This window comes from Varanus komodoensis, unplaced genomic scaffold, assembly GCF_004798865.1.
Source record: "Varanus komodoensis strain SLA01 unplaced genomic scaffold, ASM479886v1 scaffold1, whole genome shotgun sequence".
In the NCBI taxonomy this organism is placed as follows: Eukaryota; Metazoa; Chordata; class Lepidosauria; order Squamata; family Varanidae; genus Varanus; species Varanus komodoensis.
Genome location: NW_025335268.1, coordinates 42,161,509 through 42,178,939, shown reverse-complemented (window position 1 = coordinate 42,178,939; position 17,431 = coordinate 42,161,509). Strand labels below are relative to the sequence as shown.

At 38.6% G+C, this 17,431-nt stretch overlaps 1 protein-coding gene across 4 annotated transcripts in view; it reads left to right on the top strand.

Moving 5' to 3' along the window:
* Positions 1-17,431, top strand: part of AIG1 (androgen induced 1) — a 105,716-nt gene that overhangs the window by 54,609 nt on the left and 33,676 nt on the right. The window contains exon 4 of one of the 4 annotated variants that reach the window (XM_044423435.1): positions 13,678-16,293. The exons of the other annotated variants lie outside the window; for them this stretch is intronic. Within the exon in view, the coding sequence (XP_044279370.1) occupies positions 13,678-13,749 (72 nt within the window). The 3' untranslated portion in view covers positions 13,750-16,293. Of the gene's footprint in view, positions 1-13,677; positions 16,294-17,431 lie in introns of those variants that run through there. 4 annotated transcript variants of the gene reach the window in all.

The window sequence follows — 17,431 nt, the reverse complement described above, 5'->3', positions numbered from 1 at the left end:
ATGGAGTACCTACTCTGCTTTAGTTACTGCACTAAATTGGAGTAGCTACTGTGCTTCAGTGGGTTTCAACAAACCTCCTTGAAAGTGTTTTTAAATAGTTAAATTTGTGCAAACCGACTTGAAGGAGGAAAAAAATCTGCACAAATCTCCCCAAAGGTGGAAAAAAGACTGTTAAATTTGCATAACTCTATCCAAACACTGGGGGAAATGTTATATTTTGCAAAGGTTCCCAAAGTGGGTTGTGGGCAGCGGGGAGAGGGAATGATGCTGCGTAAGGAAGTGACAAAGTAGAAGAGTTACATTTACTAGTGTTGTTTCACAATGTAACAGAGTTGGAAAAACCTTGCTGGCTATGAGGAGTAGCTGGCAGGGTTTTTGCCATTCCTGCCAGGTGATTCTCTCACTGTTTTGAACAACCCACACAGAAGTGATTTTGATACGTTCAGATATAAAGACAATCCTCCAGAGAACTAGCTGCTCTAACCAGCCCTATTAAAACAATTGGTTCTAAGGGTAGCTTGTTTGCCAGTAACAGTCTGGGCATCATGCTGAACCATCCATACTGACAACCCACTTTGGCTTAGTGTGATGTGCAAACCAAGCCTATATTTCAGTCCAGATTACGGAATCTACAGATGAACTTCAAATAACACTTTCCTATTTATGGAAGGAAATGAGGGCTGCATTCTGCAGTGATGCAGAGTAGATATAGCACAGCTTACAAACCATGGTTTGCAAATTGGAAACAGCCTTAGGCACAGATAAATATTATGATGTGTCCCAAAGGCTCCCATCTTTGCCAGGATTTGGAATCTGGGGTTAAACTTAAAAATATTGTATGGAATGCTTACTAGCTTTTCAAAACTAGCGAAAAGGGAATTAGAAAATAGAATATAACTATAACTGGCATATCTCTTGAGGAAATTAGATCTATTTGACTGTTCTTTTGATCATTAAATCAGCATTACAATATACAGTCATTTGTCTCTGATTTCCATGGAACACATGAAGTGTTCGTGTGCGCGCGCACTCATGTGTGCACATGTTGCTTCTCATCTGTTCATGGCGGTAGTAGGGGGAATGAATAATGAAGATCTATGATAGCACTGATTTTCAGAAAGAAAAAAACTGGATCTATTCTGGAAAATACCCCTTTTTGATAAGACACCAGAGTTTACTAGTCATTTCCTTAATATTATAGCTGTGACTTAACTGGGAATGTTACAAATATTCACAGCTGTACAAATGATGTTACTGAGATCACAACAGTAGCCATGGATACCTGCATATTTTCATTGCCATATCAATGTGCAGTTCATTTTTCTGGGAATGACATTACTATATAAAAAATACAATGCAGCTCCAATAATAAATCTTAGTAGTTCATATAGGATTGGCTTTTATGCCAGTGCACAGGTTATTTCACCTGGATGCAGGGAGAGCAGCATGTCCAGTAAAGGCAAAAGAGGACCTTGAAAGTCTCAAATGGTTTTCACTGAACACGGTTAACAATACAAAAATAGATTGTTTTAATTTTTTGGCACTATAGCAACCTGTGATTGACATGTTTGGCTCTCTGCGTCCTTGAATGTCCTCATCTTTGGCTAGATTGCTGTTTCCCTATGTTTCCTTTATATGCTTTCTTTTTGTTGGTCCGCACTTTCAGACACAGCTTTGAAAAACTGCCCTGGAACTCATTAAAAAAATAGGAAGCTCATGTAGCTGCACAATTTCCATTCTTTGAACAAATGGAAGGACAAGCAGCTAAGAATCCCTATAATGGAAGGAAATCAAGATCCATTCATAAGAGAAAGAATTATCATACTTTATTTATTCATTCGGTTGGTTATACCTCGTTAATTCTTCTGCATAAACAATGAGGTCATGAGGCAAATATAACTGCATTCAGAGTATCTCAGAATATTCTCCTCTGTTCCAAAATATGTACCATGTAGGAACAGAAAAATGAAAAGTAATGGGTCAGTGGGATTTCTTCATTCTCAAATTTATCCCACCTTACAGAACAGGATACAGATAATTTATATCTAAGGAACCAGATTCAGGATTTTCAGCAAGCACACACAAATCAGACCATTTCATTTATTCTCTCATTTTCTTAACAAAGTATGTTTGTAATCAGCATATGCACTTATGTAGCTAATTCCACCCTGAAGTAAATACTATCTTCAAGCTGAAACATCTCAAGAACACAATTTGTCTAACAGCATTTAGTGTTCTATATGCATGACTATGCATATTATAATATGCATTCCTGAAATTGTTATTTTTTAGAAGACTGGTAAAAAAAAGATCAGGATTAACAAATATTATTTTTTCTTTAAACCTTAATTTCAGTTTTCTTTTCAGTTGATGCTGTTTTTCTGATGTACATTTTTAAATAGTGCAATTATGGGCTTAAGTGTTTCATAAGGCATTCCTTACAGCCCGCACACTTCTCTCTGGTTGTTCTTAGAGGGAGGAGTCTCCAACTGACTGAATTAAATCTTTGGGGGCTGCACACAGAAAAAGGAATCAGCACAAATATCCTTATGTCTCTTCCATTAACAAAGGCATCCACTGGATAAAAGATCCCTTTGCAAAGAGGTCACAACTGTATTGAGTTCTGTGTGTTTGACTAAGGGTTTTTCCAATCAGTTTTTGAAAGAATAAATGTGCGGCTTCTGTTATGGGCAATCCAAATATTTTGATATATCTAGATTACATTAGAGTGAAAATTTCCAGAGGGGTTGCCATCATAGTCTGTTGCCGCAACAAGAACAGAGATACCACAAGACTATTTATTGCTTTCTGTTAGGATGAGAAATAACGTTTTGACTCACCATGTGGCTTGGGATAGATTAATGCCTTTCCAATTATGTTACGAGAATAGTGAACTAAGGAGATGCAGTGTCCCTGATATCAGAGTCCTCGGTGCTTAGGAGCCGTACTGAGAGAGATGAGAGCTGCAGCTTAATGGGAGTGTTCTATGAAAAGTACAACCAGGACACAATGATTAGCTTCATCCTGCCCTGTGTGCTTGCTTACCTTCAGTTAGCCAAAAACCCCAGATACTTCTTCCCTGGCACGCCTTGTCTGACTGCAACACCACAATGCATGTGTGCTTCTCCTACATCACTGATCAACATGTTCTGAAACTCTCTCGCCCTTTTTTGCTTGCTCAAGCCACGTGAATTTCTCTATTTTCAGTTTACATCTGCACCTCAGTATTTGGCTCTCTGCTCTGGCTTTAAGCCTTGGTTAGATGGTAGCTTACAGGTCTTAGGAGATGATTATCATGATGTAGAGTAAAAGGAGATTTAGCTTGTGCTGACAGCACCATTAGGTAGCCTTGGCGATAATATTAAACGATTGTTTGAGGTGGTGTACCGAGAATATGTGTGTTAATGACAGACCACATATTGTCCTGCTTCCATTCTCACTGAAGCACAGGTTTGGTTGCAACATTTCCAAGTGCTTTATTCTACACAATATTTTTTGTCCCTGGAAATGACCTTCAAATAATTGCCATGAGGAAAAGGTTATATTCTACCTTACATCATGATTTTGCTAATGAAATTATTTCAGGCTTGTGGGTATTAATTAAAATATTTTAATCACAGCGATCTATACAGTGGACTTGATTTGGGCAAACCAATGGGCTATGTCTTGTTGGGGACCAAGATCACATCCATTCCTTCTGCTAATTAGACCTACCAGATATGGATTGTCCTGGAGTTGGATCCAGAGAAAAGTCCATGGAATAGGACTCATGAGATATGACTTCCCATCCCAATGGCCGCCACTGAGTTCTTGAAAAGGCATCCTGAAAGTTGGGGGAACCTGCTGGATGCAGGCGAGTGAGGGAGAAGGGGATAATCTACTCATGGAAGTTGCCTAATGCCTGATTTTCAGCGGTTGCTTCTACTCACACTTTCATTCACATGTGGACATCAAACAGGTCTTGAGATAGTGCAGATATACCTGCAGGTGCAATAAGTGTTTCATACTGCATGTAACATCATCCAGCTTGAAATTTTTATGAACAATTTTAGAGCATTGATGGGGGACTGAACAAATGTAGAACTGGGTCAGCTCTGGAATCACACAGATCTGGGAATATAATCTGCCAGTGTTACCTAAATCTGTTGAGTTTCGATGTAATCTTATAATTTAGGGTGCCTGCACAAAGGATTTATAATGTCAATTTTAAGTTTCATTTATGTGTCTTCAGATAAAATGCTGTTGTTTTCTTCTCACTGGATTTTTGCCTGCATCTTTACATTCCTTCAGTCTCTCCCTTCCTCCTTCCCTCTGCAGCATATTCTGCTAAATGTTGAGATGCTTTCCAAAAGTGTGAGTCAAAAGATTATGCTTTGGCACAATGATAGCATGGTTTGTTTGTTTGTTTGTTTGTTTTCTGGATAAAATGAGGAGGAAGACATACATATAGAAAGCAGGTTTTCTGTGCTCATTCATCTTTTGCAAATAGGTAAAGGGCTGATTAGTGCAATGTCTTATATGTATATGTGAAGCATTTATAGGGCATATCATCTAACATTTTTATCTGGAATTCCATTGGCCTCATTCTAACATGTGCGTCATGCAGGTGGCTGTTTTGGGAGAAGTCTTATTAGAATAGTTTATATTTACAGGTTCTGTAAATGAAGCTGGGATGCTGCAGTTTCACTTCTGTTCTTTAGAAAGCTTTTTTAGCTGGGAAAATGAATTAGTGTTTGTAAAAATGAGGAAAACTGACTTTCCTCACTTGTCTAATTGTGTTATTCTGCTATACCACAGCACGACCTGGAGGTTAAAAACTGTTTCCGTAGAGATTAGATCTTAATTCTGCAATAAAACAAAGAGCAAATATACCCATGGGTAGAAAAGCTCACAAGTGAGGTTCAGTCACACATGATCTGTAAAGTGGGAGAAGAACTGTTGCTGACCTTTTACTCCATTTATTACACATGGAGTCAACCACAAACAGATTTCTGTTAATCCTGGATGTGGTAATGAACTATTCAAGAAATGAAGCATTATTTACAAAGCAGGTAGGAGTAGAAACAAGGAGTAGAAAACAATGCTGTTTGAATATATTTGGTGAGATGAATTGTGTCTCTTAGGGCTTCTTCCAGAACTTTGCATTCTCTGTAGGGAATATGTTCTAAATTTTTTCTGTTGTTCATCTGATTATTAAAATCTAAACCAAGAGTTGTGCTAACGAGAAGGGACTCAAAACTCACCCAGACAGGAAGTTGTGGGAGTTGCTGCTTTTGAAATCCCTAATGTAGGTGTGCTACAAATGAAAGCCATTTGGCTATTAGTAGGGAAATAGGAATGTTGCTGAGTTTGACAATTCTACAACACTTTATTTTCTTTTTGCACTGCAGTTGTCCTGTCAACACAGGCCGAAAGCCAAGTTGAAGCTACCATTCCAAGTCTTGTAGCAAGGCCCATCTTGGTTTGCTGTTCACATTCAGACAAAAAAGTTATATGTCACTCCGTATTGTGACAATTCTTTGCTTTAACAGTGCAATACTGTCAACCCCCATTATGTGGTAGAATGTGCAGTACAGTCATTTCCCCCTCTGGTCAGAGAAAGCAGTGTAACTCAGTGTCTGCTTTCATACTTCAAAATTAGACCTTCACATTGCAGGATAAAATATGTGACCACCTGTCCATGCTTCCCAGACATCATGTGCAGCTGCTGGCAGGCGGAAGAGTAGCGGGAGGAAGGGAATTTCCTCTGAGCTGTTGCCACTGAGGAGGGTGGGTCAGTGGTGTCATTTTTGAGGCTTTATTTTGCTGCCTCTTTCATAATTCCAGCGTCTTGTTGCTTCACCTTGCATTATGAGTTCTTCTGTCGGCTCTTTTCATTTCTCCATTTTGACAGTTATTTGCAGCCCCTTTTGCAGGCAGGTTCATGGAGGATAAGACTGTCAATGACTACTAGTCATCCCAGCTCTTTATTGCCACCGTTATTGCTTCTTTCTGCCTGTTACTGGGCAGCATGAGCTGAAAGTGCTCTTGTACTCCTATCCTGCTTCCATGTTTCCACAGGTAGCTGGTTGGCCACTGTTTGAACAGAAAGCTGTATTAGAGAGAGGCCTATGGCTGGGTTCAGCACCATGTCCCTTGCACTCGTATACCTCAGTTGCCTGCTGTGGCATTCTTGTGACTACAGTATCTCAAACTCACTCCAGCTTGGATGCCACACAAAGCAGAGTTCTGTCTTTAGCTGCTCACTCACATCATCCTTATTTCAGTCAACTGAATTAATTCCAGGTTTTTCCATCCAGGCTTCTGGACAGGCCATGATGCTGACTTTTCTTGTAAACTGAATGTGATTTTCTAAAAAAAAAAAAAAAAAAAAAAGCCCAATCTTTTGTGATTTCCTTTGTGATTTTCCAAAAACTATCTTCTGAAAATTGATTTCATAGGTGTTTTCTTACTTGCTTTATTTGTTTTCAGATTGTTGCACAAAGCTTTTGATTACAGTGCTATGGCAAAGTGTTTACAAATCTATTTGAATAATGATAAAAGGTACTCCCAGCTACACATTAAGTTCAGTTGGTGTACTAGCTGCGCCCTCTCCTGGGGAAGGATGTTCTTGCCACAGTGATCCCGGCCTTGCTGACATCAACGGCTACAAGGCAGCTTATGCTAGGCTGCCTTTGGAATGTACTTCAACAGCAGCTGGTCTGGAATGTGGCAGCCAGGTTGTTAGTGTAAGTGAGATTTTCCATTTTGAGCACATTACACCTGTTCTTAAAGAATTTCACTGGCTTTCCCAGCTCCCTTCAAAATTCTAGTTTTGACTTGAATGCCCCAAACAGGCTGCATACTAGATTCACCCACCCCCATATGATTTGGCCTATATGAGATCACTGTTGAAACATGCATTCCTGTTATCAGATATTAAACAGTTAGCAATCAAAGATAGAGCCTTTTCTGTGATGGCACCTAAGCTTTAGAATCACTTCCCCAGAGAAATCAGCCTAAGCTTCTGCTTTCTTTAGATTACAAGTGAGAACAATTTTCTTTAGGCATATAAGGAAAGAGGGGGCAGAAAGGAAGGAAGTGATTGTTTACTGTTTGCTCTGTTTGTGGCTGTACATTTTTAATTGTTTGGACTGGGAAAAGTGCACATTATCTCTTGTGCTTCTTCTCCAATGCAGCATCCTTTTGAAATACAGTGCCTGATCCATTGAGAAAGGTATAATGGAAGTTCCAGCCTGGATCAAGCTGGTTGAGTATGTGTTGCCAGTCAGGGTAAATAAATAATACTCTGGAAATAGTACTCTATTGATTTGTATTTCTCATTTATCAAAATTGTCAGTCATTGAGAAGATAGAAGTCATAGCATACATTCATATAGGGCTGTCACTTTTAAAAAATGCCACCCAATTTTGTCCATTCTTTGCATCATGCAAGTTTCTGTTTCAATAGATGTGCTTAATTTGATGCATCCATATTTCTCAATTGTGAGCACTGTAGCCTAGACAATAACTAACCTTTTTTTTTCTCAGTTCATCAAACCATGTTTCTTATCAGATGCAATTATACATGGAGTGCCTTAATAAACCATCAGTAAATAATCTGTGAAAAATGTGGTGAACGACTTAACAATTAGGGAATCCCCACCCCACCCCAATTTATAAGAAAAACATCTATTTCAATTTGAAAACCCATGTTGGATGCAGGGTGGAGGGAATTCCACTCATCTGAAAAGGTTCACTCATCTTTCCCAAATTGCCTGAGTGGCTGGTATTTCTGCTGGACTCTGAAGTATTTTACCAATCACAATCTGGAACAAAGTTCTAAAGCATTTCCAAGTCTTCCTGCTGAATTTGGATGTGTTGCTGGGTCCTGCTCTCTAGCTCATCCTTAACAACTGACAAAATATTTACCCTGCTCAGTACAGAAAAGGGTAACTTTTTCCAAAATATTATACAAGTTTGGGATCAGAAAACAGACAATGAAGGGGTTTTTGAAAAAGAATTTGGATTTATGCACCATGCATCCAATTTTGTTGAACCGTTTTCCAGAAAGCCATGAGAGCAGGACTTTGCAAAGCGTTGTATGCCTTGTGTAATAATTCCATTAAAACGTTAGGAAGAGAGAAAAGGGATGCCATGATGAGGTGACGCAGGAATGCCAGATCCCAGCTGGTGTAAGCAGCAGAATCTGTACAGTGTATGTGTGCACTATTAGTTAATTATAGTTAATTTCACATGCAGCTAAAAAGGAGGGGAGTTCATTACCAGGAGTGTTGCTAGATCCCTGCCCATGAGTCTAGACCCATGTTGCTAGACCCTGATCTATTTCTCAGGGCCTCAGATCTATTCTACATATCCCTGAGTATCCATGGATGCTAGTGGAAGACTGCCAATCTCATAAATGCCTAACAAAGCCCCTGTTCACCACTTAGTTTAAAATTTGGTACAGTATATTATTTAACAGTAATATTGGACTATTTAACTGAAAGCTATAGTTTTCATGAAACCAGGATATTAATTAATTGAAGTTCAAAACCATATGCATATAGGGGCAAGGGTTTGTGTAACATGTAGCCTAGTGGCTAAGAAGCTGAGCTGTTAGTTAGGAAGTCCCTGGTTTTATTAAATCTCTGTTCTGTCAGCAATCCCTTAGATGGCTTTAGACAAGGTATTCTCCCTTAGCCTCAACACAGCATGTGCAGCACCTGGGTAATACTGGCTCACCCTAGAGGGTTGTTGTAAACATAACAAGTTAAAGAATGTGAAGAATATCAGATCAGAGGTCCATCTAGTACAGAATCTTGCTTCCTGTATTGACGAGAGGGCTGCTTCTGGAAAGCAAAACCAAAGCCTGCAAGTAGGACCTGAAGGCAATAGTCCTCTTTTGCAATACCTCCCCAGCCTATCTGATGGAGTGGCTCTGATCTTGGGGGTTCCATAAAGCCATTGTAACTCAAGGCCACTGACCTGTCCGCCACAAATATGTCTAATCCCCTGTTTAGGTTGTACCAGCTAAAAGTCATGGCCACATCTGCAGCCGTGAATTCCATATATTCTGCATTTTATGAATAAGCGCTTTCTTTTCTCTATCCTAAATCTATTGCCAGTTAATTTCTTTGGATGACTTTTAAGTTTTAGTTCTAAAAGAACTAGACACTTTCCATTTTTTAATGATGGCTAGCATAGAATTTGCCTTTCTTTCTTTTCCTTTTTATACAGCTGCTGCTTATTGTTATTTATTGTTATGACTGTGAGCTGCCCAGAGGTGCTGTGGCACAACTGGATGCTGTAGCACAACTGGGCGGCATACAAATGTTTTAAATACATAAATAAATAAATTTTCATTGATTGAAATCATGGTCCCCTTCTTTGTAAGTCATGACCAATTTGGATTCCTTCAGTGTCTATGAGAAGTAAGGATTTTTTGCTCCAGTTTGAATAACTTTATGTATACTTACATTGAGCATTGTTTACCAGTTTGCTGCCCTTTTGGAACTCTTCATCATTTGCTTGGATTTCACTGTGCTGAATCAATTGATATAATCGACAAGCTAGGTCACATAACTGCTTCCTTCTAACTCCATATCCTTTATGAGGAGGTTAAATCTCCCCAGTCCCTATACATTTTTGATGAGTGAAGTCTCTACTTCAAGAACTACTTATTAATATCTGTCCTCCCATTCTTGGTATTTAACCAGTTATTGACAGGAGAACCATCTTCTTATCCTATTTTTACCATGTTTATTCAAGAGCCTTCAGTGAAGTACTTGTTCAAATGCTTTTGGAAGTTCCAAGTATATGAAATCTGATGAAAGCATTTTGAGCATTTGAGAGCACTATTCAGATGCTAAGTACCATTACAGGCAAAAGCCAAAAAAAAAAAAAAAAATCCCCTTGCAAGTTTTCCTTCAAATGCTTGTGCATTATGATTCATGTGTTTGTATAACATGCTTTATTTAAGACTTTTCTTCCTTTTAAACAACACTTTTAGTGCAAAAAAGATTTTATCTAGAAATAATAAGACCATATCTCGTTATAATCTATATTTGGCACAAAAAATCTTAACTATTTGCTATATATAAATTTTAGTGTGTGGGGGGGGGTCCCCAGCACCATAAAAAAGTGGTTCCTAAAGTCATGTGAATCACAACCAAATTATGTTGTTATTGGTGTTTGGTCTTTTATGGTTTTCTGACAAAATGCAGTCCCAATTATTGAATTCGTATGAGTTGATGTCATATTATATGGCTTTTCTTCTTGCTTCAGTAAAAAATAAGCATCTTCCTTGTTGTTCCACTAAACTAAATAAACATCAGATGATGCTTGTATAGAGATATAAGCAGCTCTTTTAAAAAATGCTAATTGGAGTGATGTAATTTTGTGACTTCGGATGATTGCATAGTGACTGCAAAGCAATGCAATACATCAACCTGTAAAACATTTTCTTTTATGTTTTCTTACCAAAGATCAAAGCTTTTGATAAAGGCAGGACTGAATGATCATACCATCATATATGGAAGTGGGGCACAAACTCCAGAAAACATGAGATGTAAGGCAGATTACCTTCTCTCCTCTTAGTAGACCAAATTCTGTGCTTTCTCCCACTCTAATATGGCAGGTAGGAAATATGAGGTATTGTTTACCTGACTAAGCAAAAGGACCCACCATCAACACCATTCCAAATTAAGTTCAGAGATCAGAGTTAGTTCCAGTTATGATGACTCTGAACTGCCATTTTGATCCTATAGATCAAGGATTATGTGTGTTTAACATATACCTGACCAAGGTTTTGTTCATATCTACATGAGCAAGCAAGCATGGTGAACCTTGTATAGGGAGGAGTGGGTAAAACTAGAGGGAGCAGCAGGCTGTGGCTGGTTACCAGGGAGACTAGAAGCAAGAATAGTTGAAGTGGGCAGTACGGGGAGAGGGAGAAGTTATGCGAGTTTGGGGAAAGAGGGAATACAAGAGTGTGCAGCATCATAACATGCTTTTTCCTATTGCTTCTTCACAGAAAAATTCTGATCCTTTTATCCTCCAAATCAATCTTATCCCAGTTGTTTTAAAAAACTCCAGTGGACTGTTTTAGCCAGGATCTGCACTGGACAGGTTGAACGCTCCAGGATGATATCTTATGTGACAGAAAGTATTGCAGAAGAGGAGGTCATATTTTATGTCTAGACTGTTCAAACTTGTTTTAACTAACAGAAGTATATGATACCTTTTTCGCTGCACCCAAAGGGTTCATACTTAGAACTGCTTTATATGTTACAGCAGCTTGGCAGGACTTCTGCACAGATGATCTAATGTGTGTAAGTCAATACTTCTGAATAGGTTTGCTAGGCACACTGGAGTGTATTGAGGGAAATGCTTGAGTGTGTCACAAGGAATTGGATGAGTGGGTGGGTGGATGGATGGATGGATTGATGACTCCTGTGAATCTAGGGAATCCAAGAAAGCAGCTCCCAGCTTCTCTGTGATTCATTGTGCTGTCATTGTTTCCTGGAGCTTCACAGAAGAGCAGATAATTATGTCCCTCCTCTGAATTAGGTATGATCGGAGCATTCAGCTTTTCTAATACCAAAAATCCACCAACTGACCTGCCCTTGGCAGAGGCCGACTCTTGCAACTCTATCGCAACTTTGGGACTGCCTTCTTTTAATCATGAAGCGTGGCTCGGACAGGAATTTGTGCTGAACCACTGTGAGAGAGTTCCTCTGGAAGCTGGTGCTTCTTCTACTCAGTTTAAAAGCAGAAGCAAACATGTGGAAACTGTGTTGTGATTTTAGAGATTCATCTATCACAGACCTCTCTCAAGAGGCCTGATTTCTGCCCCTGCTTATGTTGTCCAGATTTATAAAGCTCCAAGGTCTTCCTGGCCCAGCCAGCATATTTTCCTATCCATTGGATCCAATATGAGGGAAAGGTTTGTTTGTTTGTTTGTTTTAGAAAAACAGAATTCTGCAGGATCATAAAAGCAGTCAACACAGCTTTAGGAATCATGGATCTTCTTCCACTTCAACAACCCCAGGTCCACTTTGGGATTACTCTGTTAGGCTGAAATCTTAGACTCACTTACCTGGGAGTAAGCCACAATGAACTAAGTGGGACTTCTAAGTCGACAGTGTAGGCTTTAGAACTGTTCTTCATTGATCCCAGGCATACAGCGTTGTGTGACATGGATTCATACTGGTGGCAGATTTAGATATATGAATGTAGAGTATAAGGTTGTGATCAACTGTGTCCCATTTTATACAATCAAGTACATAGATCGAGTGCATACTCAAGACCATCTTCACAAATGTAATGACTCAAAAATGTTTATATGCACATCTTATTTTGTACTTATAAACAGCATACTAAAAGTTTCTATAGCCTGTAAAATGTTAGTCTGAATGCCTAGAATCTAATCTAATTTTGGGGCCATGTGTGGGACAATTAGTCTCTTGCACTCTAGTTAGCCAAGAAAAATATCAGCATAAAATCATGGAAGGTGTTTCCTAAATGAATGTAGCACTAAGCTTTCCCTGTTGCAAACCACTTACATTTCAATATTCATTATAACAAAATGTTTGCGTGTGTGCAACTTGATAGCGGAGGATAGTTTTCCCACTGGGGACATTTATTTTATTTGTATGTGAATAAAATAGGAAGTCATTACTCAAAGGTTATTGGTTTAATTTTTGCAGCAGGATACAGCCTTCAGTTACTTAGGACTGTTCAGCAAATTCTGTCTGTAAAATCATAATATCATGAAGTATTCTGAATAGCTGAAAAGTCTGTGTTCTGCTGCACCTACAGAAGTTGATCAAATATGGTTTACACAATCTTTATGTTTTTCTCTTCATTACCAATCTTCATACAAGACTAAGATCTTCAGTAAGACAAAAACTAAGATGAACTAGGATATGAAATAATCTAGAACATGGGGCACAGTTTCACCTGCTGTCTTTTTGAAGACAGTTAATATGGATTTGTTTTCTCATAACATTTTTAGATTTGACAATAGATAAGAAAGCCTATGGACAAATTTTTCCTGCCTTCTTTATCCTCTGTGTGCATGTCTCTTAATTAGAGATAGTGGAAAATTAGTTTGGTTCACACTTTAATGTAAACTTTCCTAATTCACACTTCTCAAAACAATCGGTGAACTGAAATAAAATTGAAGTGCTATTTCCCAGTTAAAATAACATTGTATACCAAAAAAAATGGGTGATTTGTACTTGGGAGCAATAAAGTTTGCAAGGAAAACGGTCTGTGCCTGCTGATAGTTCAAAGAAGGAACCTCAGTTCAAGAGAACTAAGTAAGGCACCTTGAGTTCCTTGCAAGAGAAAGTTGGGAAATGCAGTAACAGTAGAAGTAGTATATTAAATGTTTTATTAGGAAGAGTGCATGTGAAAATGTGTATTTTTGAGCAGATGTCTTTTTTAATGCAAGCTAGTGTGGAAATGTTATCAAAAGAATTTAAATAGAAATGAAAAAGCAAATGAAAACCAAAACTGACAGTTTTATATATCCCTACCCATTTAAGTATCAGTAGCAATAAAAAGAAGTCTTAAAAGAAAATTGTGGAATGTTTAACAAAATTAGCTATGTACATTTACTACTATGTCTCTGTCTCTCTCTCTCTCTCTCTCTCTCTCTCTCTCTCTCTCTCTCTCTCTCTCTCTCGGATAGCTTTCAGAAAATCGTCTTCCTAAAGCATTGCGAAACAGGAAATTTGTGAAACAGGAATTCCAGTTTGCTTAAGAGGGAATGACCTTTTCCGATACGCTGCCCCACACCTGGTACAATAGGAATTTGTCAGCATAAAAGCTCAGCTTGAATGCATTCCAAAATCTTACTCTTCTGGCACTTCTTCACCTCTCTCCATCTCTTCTATAGCCTGCTCAGAAATGAAAGCCAGGTTTTTACAGCAACTTGAAACTTTTTGCTGTGTTCTGATACCTTGCAGAGTGAGTGCTGTTATAAATAATGAATCGTGAATCTGCAGCTTAGTACCACTGAGAAGACCACAGTGCAGCCAAATGTTCCACTTACTGTACATACAGAGCAGAGCAATTCTATATTTGGATTTTTATAAATATTCACTCAAATTAAATCAAACCATCTCCTGCCTGCTGTTATCAACAGCATAACCTGAGTGATTTCTTGCTGTGCTTTATTTGAAGAAAAAGTTGATCCAAGGATCACTGGTAATTTCCATTGCAATCTTCCTCTTTTCTAGAAGACTGTCTTCAGGAAGCAGCTCTTATTATGAGATCCATGTTCTTGTTCATTTCATTTCATGTGGAGACAATAGAAATGTAGTAACCATACTCCTGTAAGTGCATTTCAAGACTTTCAACCACTGCGCAGCCCTGTAATAAAGGCCAACATTATTCCCATATTGCAAATGAGGGGCTGAGGCAATAGCAGCTAGCTTAGAGTAACAGGGTTCACACAACATAATAATCCATGCTCATGGCTGAGTTGAAGCATGGGTTGCTGTATTGTCAGCCTCACTAACAGATCATGATTTGTTAACCTTAAATAACCCACACAAAAAGTCCATGGTTCATAGTAGGATTGTGAGCAGTGGGTTGTTTGTGGTTCACATGCCTGGGTACAGCCTTCACAACAACTCGCACTTGTACAACAAGACAAAGTTCAATGACAATTGTGTCAACCCAGTCCCTGAATCGGTGACTGAACTGAAATTTAAACCTGGCATTCAGGAGCACATAATAAGAAAGTCACTATGCCCACCGGAGTCAAAACCATTTAACAGTAGTTGTGGTTAGCTGCTGGACTGGGAAGGGTAGACGACAACAGGATAGGAAGAGCTAAGACAAAACTGTTGCAAACACAGGAATAGCTTTATATTTGACAAGGGACATTTGCAGGAAAAGTAATCCGTTAAAATTGAATGTTTATTAATTGTACAGGTGAAATCCAATTAAACTTAGTGAGAGTGAACAGAGCTATAAAATCAGGATTACCTACTATTTTCCCCTCATGCTGGCGAAAGAGACCTCTCTTCAAGTCTGCTACGCGTACACTTTCTGCTTCTGTTACTGCCTTTGCTCCTTGCTCCCTTTACCTGCCGTTGCTTTTAACATTGCTTCTCCTCATTTACTTTCATCAAGACGTTCATTCTCTGGCGAGGGCTTCCATCATTCTCACTTTTCTTGTGTGCAAATATGTGAAAGTCCAGCATGCAGAGAGTTCTTTTAGTAACTTGCCAGTGATTTATGTATCTGTCTACCATCTTGCCCTTCCTGAGTCAGTCATATGGTTTGTAGGACATGTCTCAAGCTAAGCCAAATTGGCAGCCATAAATTTCCATCTCTGCAGGCTCAAGCAGCAGTAGGCATCCGGTCGTTCCGGCATCCTTGAGCCATCTGCTCCAGGTTGCATCCCTGCCACATACCTCTTTTAACACACAGTGTGTTAGGGTGAAGGAAATAGATGAGATTCCCTAGTGCCAGTAAAAATATGAATTGCATCAAGTGTCTCAGCCTTTGGCATGATACCCTTATAGAAATATGAGGAAAGGTAGCAACCTCTGTAGTTATGATTACATTATTTTTTCATTATAATTTTAAGAAGGTTGTCACTTCTTAACATTTCTGTTCTAAGGGTAGTTTTCATCTTCAAAAAAGGACACAAGACTATGCATGCTCAGGCTGAATGCTGGGAGCTACAGCTCCCAGCATTCTTCCAACCAGCATTCTCTCAAACATGGAGAATGCTTAATGCACTTTACTGATTTGTTTCCGTTATTCTTCAGATCCATTTTGAGTAAATTAAGGGGTACATATCCAGATTGGATTTATTTCAGGGTGAAAAGACAATCTCATGATGGAGCACTGTTGTGAAAGTTGGTCCTTTGTAGAAACAATACCTTTCATTTATAGCAGCCATAGAGAAGTGAGAAGGAAACATGCTTTTCTTGTGTACTTGATATTATTTATGCAAATACTATTTTTATGTAGATTATCAGCAAATAGGAAACATCTACTACAAAATGATTTGAGCCTAGAGAAAATGCTTATATTGTTTTCTGCCTGTTAAACTTACATGTTGAAACAGGGAAAAAAATCTATATTCCCAGCATTTTTCAGACATCCATGCTTGCAAAGGAATGCTGGAAAATGTAATATTTTCTGTCTAAATATGCATATGTCACCTTTATTTGAGAAAGATTCCCATGTTACATTGGGTTGGCAATCCAGGACTCCGGAACCCTGATTTGAGGGTCTGACTTACAAACTTAGAATGTATCATGAAGCACCTGTAGTTCCATCCCTCTTAATTGTTCCTCTGTACCAAGAGTGGGCAATTTGCAGCCCTTTAGATGTCTTAGCCTAAAGCAAGTCTAGCTATCCTAGACAATGTTGATGGATTATAGGAGATGTTGGCCAAAACATCTGGATGGCCACCAGGTGCCTACCCCTGATCTAGACCAATGATCAAAGCAATACAAAATACCTTTGTAGACCACCTTGAAATGCCTGGAATAGAGGACAGTATAGTTGTAAAAATACAGTGAATTGAAGCTCATGGGTCCACCACTGCAGGAGCAGACTTTCAGCCCTCCAGAACCAATTGGGGATGGGATTGCAGGAGGAGGGGAAACTAGTCTCCATATAGTTTGACTGAAAGAAGTAATTTTGTTGATGGAGAGGGAAATTAGGTACACATTTCTGGAATAGGAAATGGTTTATAGTTAGAAGATTGCCATTGTACTGTATCTCATTTGTTCACCAGTTAGAGTGCAATTGTGCTTACTGATATGAGTTCACACCATCAGCATAATGGCTGCATTCCTTTTTTTTTATAAATTTTATTAAAATTTTAAACTAATACTAAAAAACATCAAACATCACATACATTGAATTTACTGGGTCAGCCCTCTACTACATATTTTTTAACGTTCTATACTCAGATTCAAATCAGTTTATAATAATTGGAAAACATCTCTAAGTTTATGCCAAGTCCCGTTTCTCCAGCCAGTTATAGAAAGAATCCCAAGTTTGATAGAAGTCAGTGTCCTCTTTCTCCTTCAATGATAAAGTCAATCTATCCATTTCTGCGCAGTCCAAGATCTTTCTTACAATCAATCCATCGGTGGGTAGCTCCTCACTTTTCCAATATTGAGCAAATGCAATCCTCGCCACTGTGATTAGGTGTAACATCAAATACATTTCCTGTCTGTTAATGTCTTCCGGTATGATGCCTAACAAGAAAACTTCAGGTTTAAAAGCAAAGGGTTTTTGTAATATTTCCTCCATCCATCTGTGTATTTTAATCCAATACTTTTTCGCATTATCACAAGTCCACCACATATGATAAAAAGTACCCACTTTATGTTTACATTTCCAACATCTATTTGACATATTTGGAAACATCTTAGCTAATCGACTTGGTGACAAATACCATCTATAGA